The following is a 17,531-nucleotide window of genomic DNA, read 5'->3' as shown; positions in this document are numbered from 1 at the left end:
AACACATACAGAAATGCATCCGTATGTCTTCCGTTTCCGTTCCGTTTTTGGCTGAACAATCTATTAAAAAATGTTATGCCCAGCCCAATTTCATCTATGTAATTACTGTATACTGTATATGCCATACGGAAAAACGGAACAGAAACGGAAACAAAAAACTGAACAACGGATCCGTGAAAAACGGACCTCAAAACACTGAAAAAGCCATACGGTCGTGTGCATGAGGCCTAATGGAAAGATTTGCACCTATTCTGCGTATATTTGACCTGTACTTGGTTTGGGCTTATAATCACAGACATGTAAATGTAGCCTAAGACCTAGTTCACATCTGCATTGATGTTCCTCCACCCCTCACATTGTAAAACTGGACCCATCACATGACAAGACACCACTGGTGCCCAACAGACTCTTGGCTAAAATGGGGTCTGTCAGGTTTCTGGCATTTTGCCAGACAAAATAGTGCACAGTGTGCTATTATATATTTATATCCTGTGACCCTAGCTTTATGAATTCGAGTTTCTCCTAACAAATTGTGTTTTTTTTTTTGTTTTTTGTAGAAGCAAAAATCTATATAGCTCAAAAGAAGAGATCTTTGCAACCGGAACAAGCAGATGCTCCTACAAAGACTGTAGTAAGTAGATCATTTTAATGCTTATTTCTTTCTGTTTCCAGGATATGCCTCCAATATCAGATAGATGTGGTTTCCACCTCTGGAACTTGCACCCATCTCTAGAATTGGGCCCCCAGAGCGAAGGAGGGCGCATGCGTGTTGTACTCTACATTCACTTCTGTGGGAGCTCTGCAAAGAGCCGACCAATCTTGCTCAATGCTTTTTCCAGAGCTCCCAAAGAAGTGAATGGAGAGATGATACTGGGCAAGCACAGCCATCTCTTCATTCACCTCTATGGGAGTTTCAGAAATAGCTGTTCCAAGTTGACCCTGCTGTTCTGATATTGATAGGTAATCAGTATCCGAAACCAGGAAACTCCTTTTAAAGAGGACCTTTCTCCTGACATGTTGTGCCATTCCTCAACTAGAAGTTATGAATGAATTGCTATTAGCCTTCAGTATAGTACACCCTCCCATCTGGTCACCTCCCCTCTGTACCCTTACTGAAGGCTAATAGCAATTCATTCATAACTTATAGTGCAAATAAGGCTACTTTCACACCTGCATTCGGTGCGGATCAGTCTTGTATCTGCACAGACGGATACCCGCCGATTAATGCAAATGCTTGTATCCGTTTGACTTAGACTTTTTTTTTTTTTTTTTGAAAGAATAAGTCAAAACGGATCCGTCCTGACTTACATTGAAAGTCGATGGGGGACGGATCCGTTTTCAGTTGCACCATATTGTGTCAGTGAAAACGGATCCATCCCCATTGACTTACATTGTAAGTCAGGACAGATCAGTTTGGCTCTGCATAGTCAGGCGGACACTGAAACGCTGCAAGCTGCGTTTTGATGTCCGCCTCCAGAGCGGAACGGAGCCAAACTGATGCATTCTGAACGGATCCTTATCCATTCAGAATGCATTGGGGCTGAACTGATCCATTATGGGCCGCTTGTGAGAGCCCTGAAACGGATCTCACAAGCGGACCCGAAAACGGCAGTGTGAAAGTATCCTAATAAAGGAATGGCACAACATACAGCCATAAGTATAGATGCTCCAGAATTGTTCTTACTTGGGGAATGCATGAAGCTAATTAAAATAGGCATGTCAGGAGCGGTGACGGGTCCTCCTGTAAAGCCCCGCACATGTACAGCGCTTGGTCATTTAAAAAAAAAAAAAAGGTCCATTGGAGAATTGACATTTCTTTACATAGTATGGCACCGTCTGATGATCAGAGTGTATAGCCTCCATCTGCTGAGTACAGCTGGTCACACATGCTCTGTCACTTTCCCCACAGTCAGATCTCTGCAGTGACCCTGTTTACTACAGCCATTAGAAATGGCTTTCTGCCTTGTGCTCACTGCAGAGGCGCTAACAAAAATGGCTCTCTTCCCTTCAGAAAGCTATTTCTATTTGCTGCTGTGATTTGGCAGTGAGGAGCGTGACTGCATGCCTGACCACCAACTCTCATTACCTCTATATTCATTTTATCTGTGATAATTGCTATACACTTTGACCACCAGGTGGAGCCAAATCCACTAGTTAAGCAAACTTTAACTTCACTAGATTTTTTTTTTTTTTTTTACTATGTAAATGGCATATATGCTTTGTTTTTGTGATCTATACAAAAATATGACGTAATGGCGGGACAGGTGAAAACACTGCTCGTATTACTTACACACAATTATGGTGTTTCTGTTGGTTTTTGACAGCAAGGATAGAAACTTGCAGGATCCATAGTTCGTGGGATCTGTTACACAGTAGATCCATTTTGTCAAGGTTCCAGCTATAATGGCAGCCCTGACATAAATGTGAATAATGCCTCTGTGATATTTTGTTTCAGATGTTAATCCAGATTTCACCCTTTGTTTTTCAACGAATGTGGATTTATTTTTTCCGAAATAGAAACACTTTTCATGTAGATAAAATTTACATTATCCAATATTTCTTTTGAACAGGCGAAACGCCCAGCACGACGGAAAGTAAAGGGTCAGTGTTTTATTTAAATTTTTTTTTTTGCATTTTCTATATCTATATATCTATCTTTTTATAATATTGCAGGGCAACTGAGACTGAATTTAGTTTTTTGTTTTGTAGCACAGAAACTGAAGATTCCATTCATCAAGGTGGAAGACAGCAGCTGGTGGGTGTTCTTATTGTGCACAGACATCTGTAAGATTATAAAGGTTTTCTGAAGTGTGTGCCTGCCATGTCATTGTACTTTAGAGGTTGTATTTGTATTTATTACACTAATTTGCAATGTTATAGGCTATGTTCACCCTGCCGCATCTTTCGGCAGTCCTGGCAGTTTGGACTGGAATTGCGATACAACCCGACAGACCCCAATATAAGTCGGTGGGATCTGTTGGACATTGTTGGTTTCTGGCATGCAGTTGATTTGACGGTGTGCTGTAGTTTACATTTATAATGGAAGTCACGTTTCATGTGTGAACAGACTGTACTGATGTGTGGCAGAATGGATAGGCTACAGCAGGCTTGATGCATGTTAAGGGCTCATGCACACAAACTTTTTTTTTTTTTTTAAACCATTCATTTTAATGGGTCCGCAAAAAAAACAAAACGGTAGTTACTCCATGTGCATTCAGTGTTTGTATGTCCGTTACGTTAAAAAATAGCACATGTCCTATTGTCCGCATTACGGACAAGGATAGAGCTGTTCTGTTCCACAAAATACGGAATACACCTAGACGACGTCCGTATTTTTTTTGCAAACAGCAAAATGCATATGGTCGTGTGCATGAGCCTTAACTTGTGATGGTATTTATGCCCAGTCTTTGAGCATGGTTCTCCTTGTGTACTCTGCATTCTCAATACATTTTCAGTAATTGTGTGTTTTGCTGGTGGAATAGGTTGCTGTTATATTCCACAGATCTAAAGCCCATACTCTATGCCACAGTTATAATAATGGAATATAATAATCTTTTACAGCCAGTACAGACCCCTCTATCTGGTGTTACCCTTATTCCGATCATTTCAGTCTCCCGCCTCTAAGCATTGCCGTCCTGCGGATAAGAAACCTGCTGCTGCTCAAAAAGGGACGGAAACTAAGCAAAAGTGAGTTGTTTTCAATAGTGTTTGCTCAGTACAAAGAAACTCCCCTTTCTGCTGTATATTATATGTATGTCAGTAAAAGAAACAGGGAAAAAAATAAATGTCAGCCTCATCCACACACTGAAGAAATTTTCATTATGGGAATTGGCCTATGGTGCAGACCCTTTAAATCTGCAGAAAATCAGTTCATGTAAGTTTGTTGTTCCGTTTTTTGTGTGTATAATCTACAGAGAAATCTTCAGCAAATCTGCACTATTTGATGCACATTTGTCTTGTGGATATTCCTGGTGTGGGATGGGGCAGCCAATGGCAGGACGCAAAAGGGACGAGCCTTTCTATCATTTTTAGGTGATTCTAGGAAGAAGCTCATCCCCGTCGTGGACTCCTATTGACAGTCGTTCTCCCACCCCTAAACCTCTTTAAAGGGATTCTCCTGGTTCAGAGCTGAATGAGTTGAGCACTGGGCTAGAATCACACTTGCAGTTTTTGGAGCCAAAGCTTAGCTCAGTTGAAATGAACAGGGCTGAGTGGCAATAATGGGCACAACTTCTGGACAGATGTGGTGCGGTTTTAGGAAGGGAGCCACCATATTTCTTTAATACTGGAGGCTTTTATTATACCTCTAGAAAGGTACTGTTTGTTCCACTTTCTGAAGACGCCAGCTGATGTGGAGAGGTCAGGCTAGAGTTTGAGCGATATTAAAAATATTCCCACGATAACGACATTAAGAAATTTATCGCAATAACGATATATGTCACGATTAGGGATGAGCGAATTTCATATTTTGAAGTTCGTGTGCAGGATCGTGTTGTGGTATTTACTGAATTGCGTTATGGATTCCGTTACCACAGACCATAACGCAATTCCATGACGGAATGCCTTTTTTGCTATCGTGATATATCGTGGATACCGGTATGTCGCCCAACACTAGGTCAGGCTATGCTCTCTGGTAAGAAAGGTATGAAAATTAGTTTTTCTTCAGTAGGCAATACATTGTTTCTCTAGGCCAGGGGTGCACAATCTTTTTTTTGGTCTGAGGGCCACATTGTCACATCGCTCTATTTCAAGGGGTCGCAAATAAAAAAACATGTCAATCGGCGCTCATTTGCATCAGCCTGTTACACAAGCCAATGCAAAGCGATTGGGGAGGAATGATCGCTACCACAGTCATTCCGCCTTCATTTAGTTATATTGATTAGTGGCAGCCCATCCCTGATTACACGGTGAGATGTGCTGCCGATAATTGTAAACCTTTCATCCAGATAAAATATGCAAATCAGCCGACAAAAACAAACGATTCCTTCTTTATCAACTCATCAGCTGCACGATTATACCGGACAGATATAAGATGAGGGCACTCCTATGAACACTTTTTTCCCCACTAATTGCCCCGAATATCGTGCTGCAGCATAGCCCCTGAAACTGAAGTTATACTTACCTGCTTCCCGCCGCACTGCCTCCATCTTCCGATGCCCGCGCTGTTTACACCTGTCAGTGCATGGCTATGGTCACATGCACCTCTCCAGCCAATGACTGGCTTCAGTGGTGATGTGTCACTGCTAAAGCCAGTCATTGGCTGGAGCCGTGCATGTGACCGTGACCATGGCCATGCACTGACAGGTGTAAAGAGTGGGGGGACCGGAAGATGGGGGCAGCGCAGAAGACAGGAGCGGCGGAGAGCAGGTAAGTATGAACCTTTTTGTTTCAGGTTAAAAATAATTTTTACCGGAAAAGTGGCGACATTTCCTTCCATCCTGCCTCCTATTCATAAATCGGTGTTTTCCTTCACCGCAGAGGCCGGCGCTCACTGGTTATTACCACCTCCTGCCCCCAGTTATGGGGGCCCTGCCTTAACCATTAAGCACTTTAACCTACTAGTGGGGAAGCAGCTCATTGGTTAACCCTTGGTTAATATGTATACTTTTACGTGAATGGGGCGGTAATGGTGACTGTTTTGGTTGAATTAAAAAAATAATAATTTTTTTTGGCCACAATATCTTATTTCATTTGTATTTTATTAACTTTTTTATATATATTTTTTCCACATAATTTGTCCCCAAGAGGTCACTGAAATACCTTTTTGGGAGACAATGATTTTTTTTTTTTTTTTTACTATTTCCACTGTGTAACTGGGGCATCCAAAGGATCCCCAGTTACAGGGGAAACCAGCCTCCTGTGGGGGTCTGTAGAAGGCAGAGCTGATCAGGGTTTCCTGACCCTGCAGCTCTGCGCTCCTCTGCCCCAAGCCGCTAATCTATCTGAGGAGAAGGCAGAAGCGCAGATAAAGTTCTTCTGCCTTCTCCTCGGCTTCCTCACTATCACTTCCAGCGGGGGGCCCAACCTGCTCCTTCTACAGTGCAGGAGCTGTCATCCATGGTCGTGCAGCGCTGCCAGCAGAAACACAGCTTATCGCATAAACAGCTGTGCTTCTGCCCAGGAAGACGGGGGCCGCATGCGGGTTGTGCACCCCTGCTCTAGTGCTACGTATTGGAGATGACCACCCTTCAAACCTTTTAATCACCCTTTAGTCATGTTGTAATTGTAAAGGATTGGCCTCCACCAATAGAAACAATGTATTTCCTTCTGGAGGAGAGCTAATCTTCTGTTATGGAATATTTTTAGGAATGTTTCATTTGTATTTTCTTTCTAGCTTAAATAAGACTTGGCATGGGCAAGAAGAAGGAAACCTTTCTCACAATAAATTAAAGGAGCAGAAAAAACGTGGATACTGTGAATGCTGCCTTCAGAAATATGATGACCTGGAAGCTGTAAGTACTTCTGATGTACCACCGTTTTATTATTCAATATGAACATTTTAATGTGTATTTTAACACAAAATGTTTGCCTTTTTTTTTATTGTTTGGAAACAGAAGCATGTCATGTTTAACTATTTCTGTGCATTATAACCACTTTTGGATTTTTGTGCGACTGTTGCGTTGCCGCCATAGTGCTACACCATAGACTAGCATTACAAAATGTCGCGCAACATATGTTGGGGCTTAGTCGTCGTGTAACCCTAGCCTTACTGCGAGTCCCTTTTTGTAGTGTATGGGAACTAGTTAAACGTCTGCTCAGCTCCCATTTACTGCTATGGGAGTTACTGGGCTGTTTCTGTAATTCCAGCCACCCTTGGTTGTCAATTACTATGATTATTCCAAACTCGATCATGAAAGGTCGAGATGGGACAATCCCTTTTAAATTGAGTGAAACTGCTCTAGAAGACGTGTCATCCTAAACATTTTTCTCTCCATATTTTTGCAGCACCTTCTGAGTCCACAGCACAAGAACTACTCTCAGGGCCCCCACTATCAAGATGTGGATAATCTTATTACATTATTCGAGTTCGACTTTGTCGACTGGTCGAAATGTAGACACGAGACACAAGGGTATTTTTCTTTTAACTATTTAATTATGCCAAAATCTGCTTGATATTTTTGTGTGTTTATTAAATGTTTTTTTCTTTACATATGCATAGTAGAGGAATCCATATAGTTGGGTTAACAAATGTTTTTGCTGTGGGTCCTTTGGTTGTATTGGGGGGGGGGGGGGGGGGGGGGGTGTTGTCTTCAGCTGAGTAAGGGCTCTTTCACACTTGCGTTCTTTTCTTCCGGCATAGAGTTCCGTCGTCGGGGCTCTATGCCGGAAGAATCCTGATCAGTTTTATCCTAATGCATTCTGAATGGAGAGAAATCAGTTCAGGATGTCTTCAGTTCTGGACCGGAACGTTTTTTGGCCGGAGAAAATACCGCAGCATGCTGCGCTTTTTGCTCCGGCCAAAAATCCTGAACACTTGCCGCAAGGCCGGATCCGGAATTAATGCCCATTGAAAGGCATTGATCCGGATCCGGCCTTAAGCTAAACGTTGTTTCGGCGCATTACCGGATCCGACGTTTAGCTTTTTCGTACAGAGAACTTTTAAAGGCGCAAGCCTTGTCCCTGTTCAGTTTAACCCCCCCCCCTTTACCAACTCATCCATGTATTTGAGCGGCCAATGTAATACAGTATATATACAGTAACTTTTCCTCTGCAGTAGCTGCCAGGTTTTCTGAATCCAGACCCACAGGCAGTCACTTGCTGGACTGTATATAAATGGTGTGTAGTGCTCAGTCTGTCCAACACCCTGAAGCAGCAAATAAAGACAATCCCTCCAAAGTCGGTACATTTAAATAAAACCTTTCTGATCACCGAATATCGGGGTACAAATCGGCCAGGAATCTTTCTGATTAACGAGCAAAGTTTATAAATCACGCCGGCCTATTCCAGTATTAAGCACCACAATAAAAGGTAACACACAATCTTCTTGTGATTGAGAGACAAACAAGTGGGACAAGTGCAATCAGCCCCCAACTGGTTGAAAAGCTCTGCAAAGGGATTCATTCTCAAACTGCAATAAAATTGAGACGTAATTAAAAAAATAATAATCTTTCTCGTGCATGGCATTGGGGGACACAGCACCATGGTATATGCCCAGCTGCCACTAGGAGGCTGATACTAGAAACAAAAAAGTGTTGGCTCCACCCAGGTGGGCTATAACCCCTCTGCTAGAGCCGGGAGAGATCAGTCTAGTTCTAGTGTCCGTATCTTTTTTTTTTCGCAGGTCATCCTGCTAATTTTTTATTTTATTTTTTCTCTGCAGGTTTCGGCCTGCCGCAGGGGTGGCTCCATCGTGTTCCACTTTAGTTGCCCCCCCTGCGGGCGCGTACTTAGGTACCTGGCAGCCACCCAGTCCCCACTTGAACTGCTTCCGCAGTGGAATTCCGGTAGACCCACGGCTCCCGTGTTGAGTCCGCCGAGGGGGTGGTCATTGCTGCGCCTGAAGACGTCGGAAGAGGCTCTCCCTGAGCCTCTTTGTGCCTGTGGCACTTCTCCTATCTCCTGGGGGTCATTTTGGAGCCAGGGCTTTTGCATGGAGGCCCATGTTTTTTTTTTTTCTGGGTCCGGTCAGGGAACAGGCCCTTTTATGCCTGTTCCCTGTGTAATAGGAAGTTCCCATGCGGCCAGTCTAACTCCCTCTGCGCGCAGTGCCTCAACCCCAGGCCCGCCCTCCGTGTCGGTCCTTCCGGAATGGGCTGCTACCCTGTCCCAAGCCATAGGGAACCTTGCCAGCCTCTCCCAATCCCTGGCGCAGTCTCTGGACCGTCTGCCTGCCCAGATTGCGGCCGCCTCTAGCAGGGACTCCCCCGCTGGGGACGTCCGTTCTCGCTCTGGCACGCGATCCCGCAAGCGACCTCGTACGGTCTCGGCCGGGTCCCACTCTTCCTCAGCTTCCTCGGATCTTTCCCCGGATAAGTCTGAGACTGGCGAGATTTCTTCTTCAGCCGCTTCCGCCGCTCCTGGGGACTCCTCTGCTTCTGACGGCGATGTAAAGCCGTCTGGGACGTGCTCCATGTGCAGGACGATCCTTCTTCCTACTCCCGGGAGTAGGTGTCCTTCTGCCGTTCTAGACGTTCCACTGTGGTTTTCCCGAATCACGAGGATCTTGACGCACTTCTGGCTAAGGAGTGGCGTCACCCTGATCGGCGCCTTCACCTTACCAAGGCCTCGGATGTTCCTTATCCCTTTTCTGAGGAATCCGTCAACCTCTGGACGGTTCCTCCTCAGGTAGACCCTCAGGTTGCTCACTTGGCGAAAGCTACTACCCTTCCCATGGCTGGCGCGGCTTTCTTGTCGGATCCCGCTGACAAACGGGTCGACTCCCTGGCCAAGTCTGTGTTCGTGGCAGCAGGTGCCGCCATCCGTCCTGCGTTTGTCGCCTCCTGGGTGGCCAAGGCCTGCGCTATCTGGGCAAAGCAGCTTGTCCGTGCCTTACCTCCAGACTCGGCCCAGGGGGAACTGGCAGTGTTTGCCTCTCAAATTGATCAGGCTTCCAAGTTTCTTCGCAATGCCTCTATGGAATTGGCCCACCGCTCCGGCCGTGCGGCCGCTAACTCTGTGGCCATTCTCCGCACCATCTGGCTTCGTTCTTGGGCGGCTGATTCTGCCTCCAAGAAGGCTCTAATTTCCCTTCCTCGGTGGGAAGCTTTTTGGGAAGCGTTTGAAGGAGCTCATCTCTGAGGCCACTGGCGGTAAAAGTTCCCTTCTTTCCCAGAACCAGCCTCGCCGCCGTCGCTTCCCTGGGTCGTCCTCTCGGGCACAGTCCTTTCGTTCCTTTCGGGGCCCCCCCCCTCCCCATCTGACAAGAAGTCCACCAGGCCTTCCTTTAAGGCCAAGCCCTCTTGGCATGCCAATGCCAAACCTGCTCGCCCCCAATCCACAAAGCCACCTTCCGCATGATTCTGCTCCGGTCAAGGTGGGGGGGGCGCTTGCTCGCCTTTCAGAATATCTGGCAAGCAAGTGTAGAGGACGCTTGGGTTCTGGAGGTGGTTTCCTCCGGATACAAGATCGAATTTTCCGGTCTTCTGTCGGGACTGTTCTTCCTGACGTCGCCCCCCAGGTCCTCCGCCAGAGCAGACGAGTTTTTTCAGGCCATTCGTTCCCTTCACTCTCTAGGGGTCATCGTTCCGGTTCCGGAATCAGAACGCTTTCAGGGTTTCTACTCGAACCTGTTTACTGTTCCCAAGAAGGACTGTTCGTCTGTCCAATCCTGGACCTGAAGGCGCTCAATCACTTCGTCCGCGTCCGTCATTTTCGCATGGAATCCCTCCGGTCGGTGATCGCCTCCTTGGAGGTGGATGAGTTCCTTACGTCCATCGACATTCAGGACGCTTATCTACACGTCCCCATTGCCCTCTCCCATAAAAGTTCCTTCGCTTCGCGGTAGGTTCACTTCATTTTCAATTTGTTGCCCTGCCCTTCAGCCTGGCCTCCGCCCCGATGGTTTTCACAAAGGTGCTAGCGCCTCTTGTGGCCCTTCTCCGTGCCAGGGGGGGTCGCATTGGTGCCTTACCTGGACGACCTTCTGATCCGGGCTGCGTCATTGGAGGAAAACCTGTCCAGCCTACACATCACCTTCTCGGCTCTTGCCCAGTTCGGGTGGCTCATCAACCACTCAAAGTCCTTTCTTGTCCCATGCCGGAGGATGCCCTTTCTGGGCATGATCTTCGACACTCGCCTCGGGCCGGTGTTCCTTCCCCCAGAGAAAATTGCCTCTCTTCAGGCGGGGATGACTCGTCTCCGCGACCCGTCCTCTCTGACCATCAGGATGTGTATGCGCGTCCTGGGGAGGATGGTGGCCTCATTCAAGGCCATGGACAAGTCCCCGGCAGGCCTCGATCGCCGGACCCGTCTCCCTCCCGAGCTTTGCCAGGATCTCTCCTGGTGGCTGAATCCTCGGACGGTGTCTTTGGGGCGGTCTTCGAGTCCCTCACTGTCCAGGGTCTTCGGACTGTTCAGGAGTCTTCCCTGCAGATCAACGTTCTCGAACTCAGAGCAATCTTCCTGGCACTGTCTCACTGGACCCCACGTCTCCGCGGTCTCCCGATCCGGGTTCAGATGGACAATTCCACCGCCGTGGCCTATCTGAACCACCAAGGGGGCACCAGGAGTGTGATGGCCCTACAGGAAGCCTCCCGTATCCTGCGGTGGGTGGAGAAGCACGTTCCTGTCCTCTCCGCCATACACATTCCCGGGTTCGACAATTGGGCGGCAGACTTCCTCAGTCGTCAGCTCGTCGACCTGGGCGAATGGTCACTCCACCCGGAAGTGTTCCTCTAACTTTGTCACCGTTTGGGAACTCCGGACGTGGATCTCTTCGCGTTGCGCCTCAACCGCAGGCTCCCGTGCTATGTCGCGCGGTCCAGAGACCCTCAGGCTCTCGCGGTCGACACCCTAGTTCTGCCTTGGTCTCAGTTCGACCTTCTGTATCTTTTTTTCCCCCCATTCCACTCCTGCCTCGAGTACTCAAGCGTCTCAAGGCAGCCCTGGTGGCTCCGGATTGGCCCCGCAGGGTGTGGTACACAGATCTGGTGTTTCTGCTCGCCGACGTTCCGTGGCGACTTCCTCTGCGCCACGATCTCCTTTCCCAGGGCCCTCTGTTCCACCCGAATTTACCTCAGCTTCGTTTGACGGCGTGGCTGTTGAGACTGTGGTCCTGAAGTCCCGTGGTCTCTCGGACACTGTCATCCAGACGATGCTTCACGCTCGCAAGCCCCAGTCGGCCCGCATTTACTACCGGACCTGGAGAGCGTATTTTGCCTGGTGCGAATCCGGGCGTTTTCGCCCTCTCCGTTTCTCCGTCCCTACCATTCTGGCCTTCCTTCAGGCCGGTTTTGAGAAGGGTCTGCGCCTGGCTTCTCTCAGGGGGCAGATTTCTGCCCTCTCGGTCCTCTTCCAGCGTCCTGTGGCCTCGCGGGCTCAGGTTAGGACTTTCCTCCAGGGTGTTGCTCTCCGAGCTCCTCCCTTTCGCCTTCCGGTGGAGCCGTGGGACCTGAATCTCGTTCTCAACGCCCTTCAGTCATCGCCCTTCAAGCCCATGGCAGAGATCTCTCTGTCGTTTGTCTCGTTTAAGGTGGACTTCCTCGTGGCCATTACCTCCATCCGCCGCGTCTCCGAACTTGCGGCGCTTTCTTGCCATTCGCCCTTCCTGGTGTTTCACCAGGACAAGGTAGTTTTGCGCCCTGTTCCCTCCTTTCTCCCGAAGGTGGTCTCCTCGTTTCATATTAATGAGGAAATCGTCCTTCCTTCTGCCCTAATCCTTCTCACTCTAGGGAGAAATCCCTCCATTGCCTGCTTGTTGTTTGGGCTCTTCGCCTCACGGAACTCTTCCGTCTTTCGGACTCTTTTTGTGGTCCCGGCGGGCCCTCGTAAAGGTTTGCCTGCCTCCAAGGCCACCATTTCTCGCTGGGTTCGGTCGGCCGTCAAGGAGGCCTATGTCGCGAAGGGCCGTGCTCCCCCTTCCAGGTTGACCGCACATTCGACTAGGGCAGTTGGGGCTTCCTGGGCAGTGCGTCATCAGGCGTCTGCCGGGCTGCCACTTGGGCGTCAGTTCACACTTTCTCTAAGTTCTACCATATTCCTTCCCTGGCTTCTGCAAGCAGCTGTGCTTTAGATTGGCTGCATGGCGTTTTTCTCTTTCCCTCCCTCGGGCACTGCTTTTAGACGTCCCATGGTGTTGTGTCCCCCTATGGCATGCACGAGAAAATTGGATTTTTTGTACTCGCCGTAAAATCCTTTTCTCGTAGTAGGCATTGGGGGACACAGATCCCACCCTTCTTGAGTTTCTTTTTGTTTGAGGTCCCTGCGTTTGCCTAAGTGGTTGTCGGGTTTCCTCAGTTGAAGACTTGTTTTTTTTCTTTTTGGTTCAGGTGTGACGTTCCTACTGCTTTTGTACAGACTGAACTCTCTCTGCTCTAGCAGAGGGGTATAGCCCAGCTGGGTGGAGCCAACACTTTTTTGTTTCTAGTGTCAGCTGGGCATATACCATGGTGCTGTGTCCCCCAATGCCTACTACGAGAAAAGGATTTTACGGTGAGTACAAAAAAATCCAATTTTTGGAACTCTGCCGCCATCACTGACTTTAGTTTCTCTCTTAATCTGGTTTCTTCAAGGGGAATAACCTCTGATTTCACAGAAAGCAATATATAAGGTACCCTGCTCTGTGGGTTCAGCAACCCTGAAACAGAGACGCTGGACGTTGGAGGCTGAGTTAAGAATGGATTTGATTGTAACGTGCATCAAATTTATTGCTGGTTGTGAATATGAAGAAACACCTCTAGGTCTCTTTCACATCTTTGTTTAGCTTTCTTTCCTTCTGATCGAACAGAAAAATTAAAGAAATAAATGATTCATCTTATTTTGAGCATCAGTTTAGTCAGACATCGGTTATTTTGGATGGGAGAGGACATTTTCCTCCCATCCAAAATAACTGATGCCTCACAACTGACCACATCTGCTGTGCTAAATAAAACAGATTATTTTTCTGTTCTTATGAAGGATCAGAAGAAAGGAAAGCTCTAAATGCAGATGTGGAAGACCACTTACTTAAGACCTAGAGGAAAAAGAGACAATGCAGCAGCACCCTGCAAATCAGATAAAGTACAACAATGCCATAGTCACAAAAATAATCATTACAAAAATTATGGTGCTAATGCTACGCTTATTTATAAAGTGAGATGCTTGGCCAATTTTTTTTTTGGCAGATTTACTATGCTGGAGATGTGGCACTCCAGCGAGTCGGAACTCCTGATTAGCCTGTCTGCCCCATAGGCTGATTTTAATTACTTTCAGTATAAAGCTGTAGCCTGCTCTCACTACATTCATTGGAAGCTGTCTAGTAGGGATCGACCGATATTGATTTTTTTTAGGGCTGATACCGATAATTTGTGAACTTTCAGGCCGATAGCCGATAATTTATACCGATATTCTGGGAATTTTCATTTTTGAGAAAAAAAAAAAAATTCCTACACAAATCTGCTGAAAATTAATATGTTTATTGTTAATGTGTATTTTTTGGTTTATTGTTAATGTGTATTTTTTTTTTTTATAAGTCTTTTTCATTTATACTTAATATTTTTTTTTTTTTTTTTTTTTTTTTTTTTTACTAACTTTTAGCCCCCTTAGGGACTAGAACCCTTGTCCTATTCCCCCTGATAGATCTCTATCAGGGTGAATAGGATCTCACACTGTCCCTGCTGCTCTGTGCTTTGTGCACACAGCAGCATGGAGCTTACCATGGCAGCCAGGGCTTCAATAGCGTCCTGGCTGCCATGGTAACCGATCGGAGCCCCAGGCTTACACAGCTGGGGCTCCGATCGGAGGAGCAGGGGAGAGGGGATCCTGTGGCCACTGCCACCAATGAGTAATACTGGGTGGGGGGGGGGGTGGGGGGGGCGCACTGCGCCACCAATGTTTTTACTATTGGCCGGGATTGGGGTGGGGGCGCACTGCGCCACCAATGATTAATATTGGGGGGGGGGGCGCACTGCGCCACCAATGAAGATAAGTCTCTCATTCATATACAGGAGGCGGGAGCTGGCTGCAGAATCACATAGCTGGCTCCCGACCTCTATGAGCGGTAGCTGCGATCCGCGGCACCTGAGGAGTTAACTACCGCGGATCGCAGCTATCGCTCATAGAGGCCGGGAGCCGGCTATGTGATTCTGCAGCCAGCTCCCGCCTCCTGTATATGAATGAATGAAAGGCTTATCTTCATTGGTGGCGCAGCGGCCACAGCCCCTCCCCTCCTCTTGTCTTCTCTTCTGTCATTGGCGGCAGCAGCAGCACAGGGGGAGGAGACACTGCTTCCTTCTCCCCTGTGCACTGCTGCGCAGGGAACACAGAACGCGCTGAGAGCAGCGCGTTCTGTGTTCCCCATACGTTATCGGTATATCGGCAAAATAGATGCCGATACCGATAACGTTCAAAATCCTCAATATCGGCCGATAATCGGTCGATCCCTACTGTCTAGCACCAGGAAGGGTATAGAGTGGGCTCAGCATGCATGTTGGTACCTGCATCCCTTGTAATGGAAGCCATTATGGCACAAAAAATGGAAAAAGGCAGAGTGGATCCAACATGCATGTGGATCCAACACTCACTGAATTTTATGGCTCATAACAGGTAGTATTTAGTGTTAGGACCCGTCTAACAGAGATCGCCTTGACGTATGGCAGACAGGCTCAGATGGTTTTATACAAAATGCATTGGCCAAGCATCTCACTTTATAAATAAGCGTAGCATTAGCACCATAATTTTTGTAATGATTATTTTTGTGACTATGGCATTGTTGTACTTTATCTGATTTGCAGGGTGCTGCTGCATTGTCTTTTTTTTTTTCTTGCAAATCGATAGTGATGTCCCCCCACTTACTATGATGGGGAAACTCCTTGGTAAAACTACTCTACAGATTGTACGTAGATTTATATAAGTGTATTCTTCTGAACTGTATCCTTTTCTCGTGGTTTTATCTACAGGTCTGGATTATTTATTCCGGCTGCAGTAAAACAGGAGGAGAAAGAATTCCCGCCGCAGATTAACCATGTTCCTACCAACCCCTCTACTGTCCACAACCTGGAGTCTGGTGTGGTGCAAGAAACAGAGTCCACAAAACCCCCGGATGCCGCCTGTTCTCTGGTCAATAATCTGGTTTGTTATTCAGAACCAATGTTTACCACTCCCTGCCCTCCTCAGTCTATGTGCAGCATTACCTGCGTGACGGACTCCTTCTCCAAGCCGCTCAGCTCACAAGTCATTACACCCACGCATATGAGTGTGTCCCCCACCCAAATCGCCGAGCCTATGAACATTTCACCAGATCATAATGGGAGTGTCCCAAAAGACTTGAGTCCAATGGAGGGTGATTTTAAAACCTTAATAGAAGTGGAACTGTCGGAAACTGCTGACAATGAGCAACACTGTGTGGCTGAGCCTGCAAACTGCTGCCCGAGTAAAAGACTGAAAATGGACGACTCATTGGTGGAGGCTAATAGCGTGTCTGCAGCGCCACCAATGGTAAAAACTGGACCTAGCGAGGATTTGGAAAAGAGTTGTCCTTTGGGGCAGTCAGATACATGTTGCCACCTACCTCAAAGCTCGTCACCCAGTAAATTGCACAGAAAAGTAAAACAATTGGAGCGGAAGAAGCCGGAGGAGCTTCCCTGTAAGGTGTCTGTCCCACTGGAGGATTGTGACATCAGCTTATCCAAAGAAAGACTTGAATGTTTATTTCAGAGCAGTGACCTGCAGACAGAGTTTTTCGGATTCTCCTGTTGCTCTGCAGAGGATCTTAAATGTACAGAGGACATGAAGGAGCAGTCACTTCATAGACTCGATCTCTGGTCATTATTTGCAAACACTGATTCTTCAGCCTCTACTTTTAATGGCTTTTAATGTGTTGTTGTTTTTTTTTTGTTTTTTTTTAATGATTTTATGCATATTTGTAAATATATTTTGCATATGGACTCCCTAAAAAAAAAAAAAATGATCTGTTAAATTTTTAGAGTTCTTAGCTTTTCTGAGAAAAATCATTACTTGTGTTCGGTCTTGGTGTTTTCTTTGTCAGCAGGATTTTTTTTATTTTTTTGTTTTGTGTAAAATTTCTCATTTTAGGGTCCATTCACACGTCCGCAATTTCGTTCCGCATTTTGCGGAACGGAATTGCGGACCCATTCATTTCTATTGGGAAGCGCGATGTGCTGCCCGGATCCGGAATTGCGGATCCGCACTTTCGGGTCCACAATTCCGATCCCCCAAAAAATAGAACATGTCCTATTCTTGTCCGTAATTGCGAACAAGAATAGGCATTTTCTATTAAGTGCCGGTGATGTGCGGTCCACAAAATGCAGAACGCACATCACCGCTGTCCGTGTTTTGCGGATCCGCAAAACACACCCAGACGTGTGAATGGACCCTATGAGTAATGTAATTTTTTTTCTTTTTTTCTTCCTGCCATATATCTGGAGCGGAAGGGGAGTATTAAAATATTATTAAATCGCATTTAATGAATTAGCTAGGGCTACATGACGACATTTGTTGCAGAAAAGTCATGCAACATTTTTTATAATAGTCAATGGTGTCTCACTGCAACACGCCAATCGCAAAAAATTACATCCAAGTGGATTTTTGTGTAACTGTTGCAGTGCTACACTTTTGACTATAATTCTAATGATGCCGTGTAGTCCTAGCCTTAGGGCTGTTTCACACGAGCGGATGCCGTGCGTGGCATCCGCTCTGTGAAAGAGTGCCAAGACCCGATGCAGACTGCAGAGGCACGGAGCATTAACATGACTGATAATGCTCCGTGCCTCTGTGACCTCTTTACTACAAAATCACAGTGACAACTGTGATTTCGTAGTAAGGAGATCACAGAGAGGCACGGAGCATTATCAGTCATGTTAATGCTCCGTGCCTCTGCAGTCTGCATCGGGTCTTGGCACTCTTTCACAGAGCGGATGCCACGCACGGCATCCGCT

At 47.0% G+C, this 17,531-nt stretch overlaps 1 protein-coding gene across 1 annotated transcript in view; it reads left to right on the top strand.

Moving 5' to 3' along the window:
• The window catches only part of DBF4 (DBF4 zinc finger), a 53,169-nt gene extending 36,574 nt beyond the window's left edge, over positions 1 to 16,595 (top strand). Inside the window, exons 7-13 of the mRNA XM_040434537.1 lie at positions 558 to 631; positions 2,571 to 2,601; positions 2,710 to 2,755; positions 3,562 to 3,687; positions 6,335 to 6,452; positions 6,946 to 7,070; positions 15,534 to 16,595. Coding sequence (XP_040290471.1) covers positions 558 to 631; positions 2,571 to 2,601; positions 2,710 to 2,755; positions 3,562 to 3,687; positions 6,335 to 6,452; positions 6,946 to 7,070; positions 15,534 to 16,449 — 1,436 coding nt within the window. The 3' untranslated portion in view covers positions 16,450 to 16,595. The remainder of the gene's footprint in view (positions 1 to 557; positions 632 to 2,570; positions 2,602 to 2,709; positions 2,756 to 3,561; positions 3,688 to 6,334; positions 6,453 to 6,945; positions 7,071 to 15,533) is intronic.
• Positions 16,596 to 17,531: the final 936 nt, after the last annotated feature.

The sequence above is a fragment of the Bufo bufo genome, chromosome 5 (assembly GCF_905171765.1).
Source record: "Bufo bufo chromosome 5, aBufBuf1.1, whole genome shotgun sequence".
Taxonomy (NCBI): Eukaryota; Metazoa; Chordata; class Amphibia; order Anura; family Bufonidae; genus Bufo; species Bufo bufo.
This window is presented reverse-complemented; position numbering and strand designations above follow the sequence as displayed.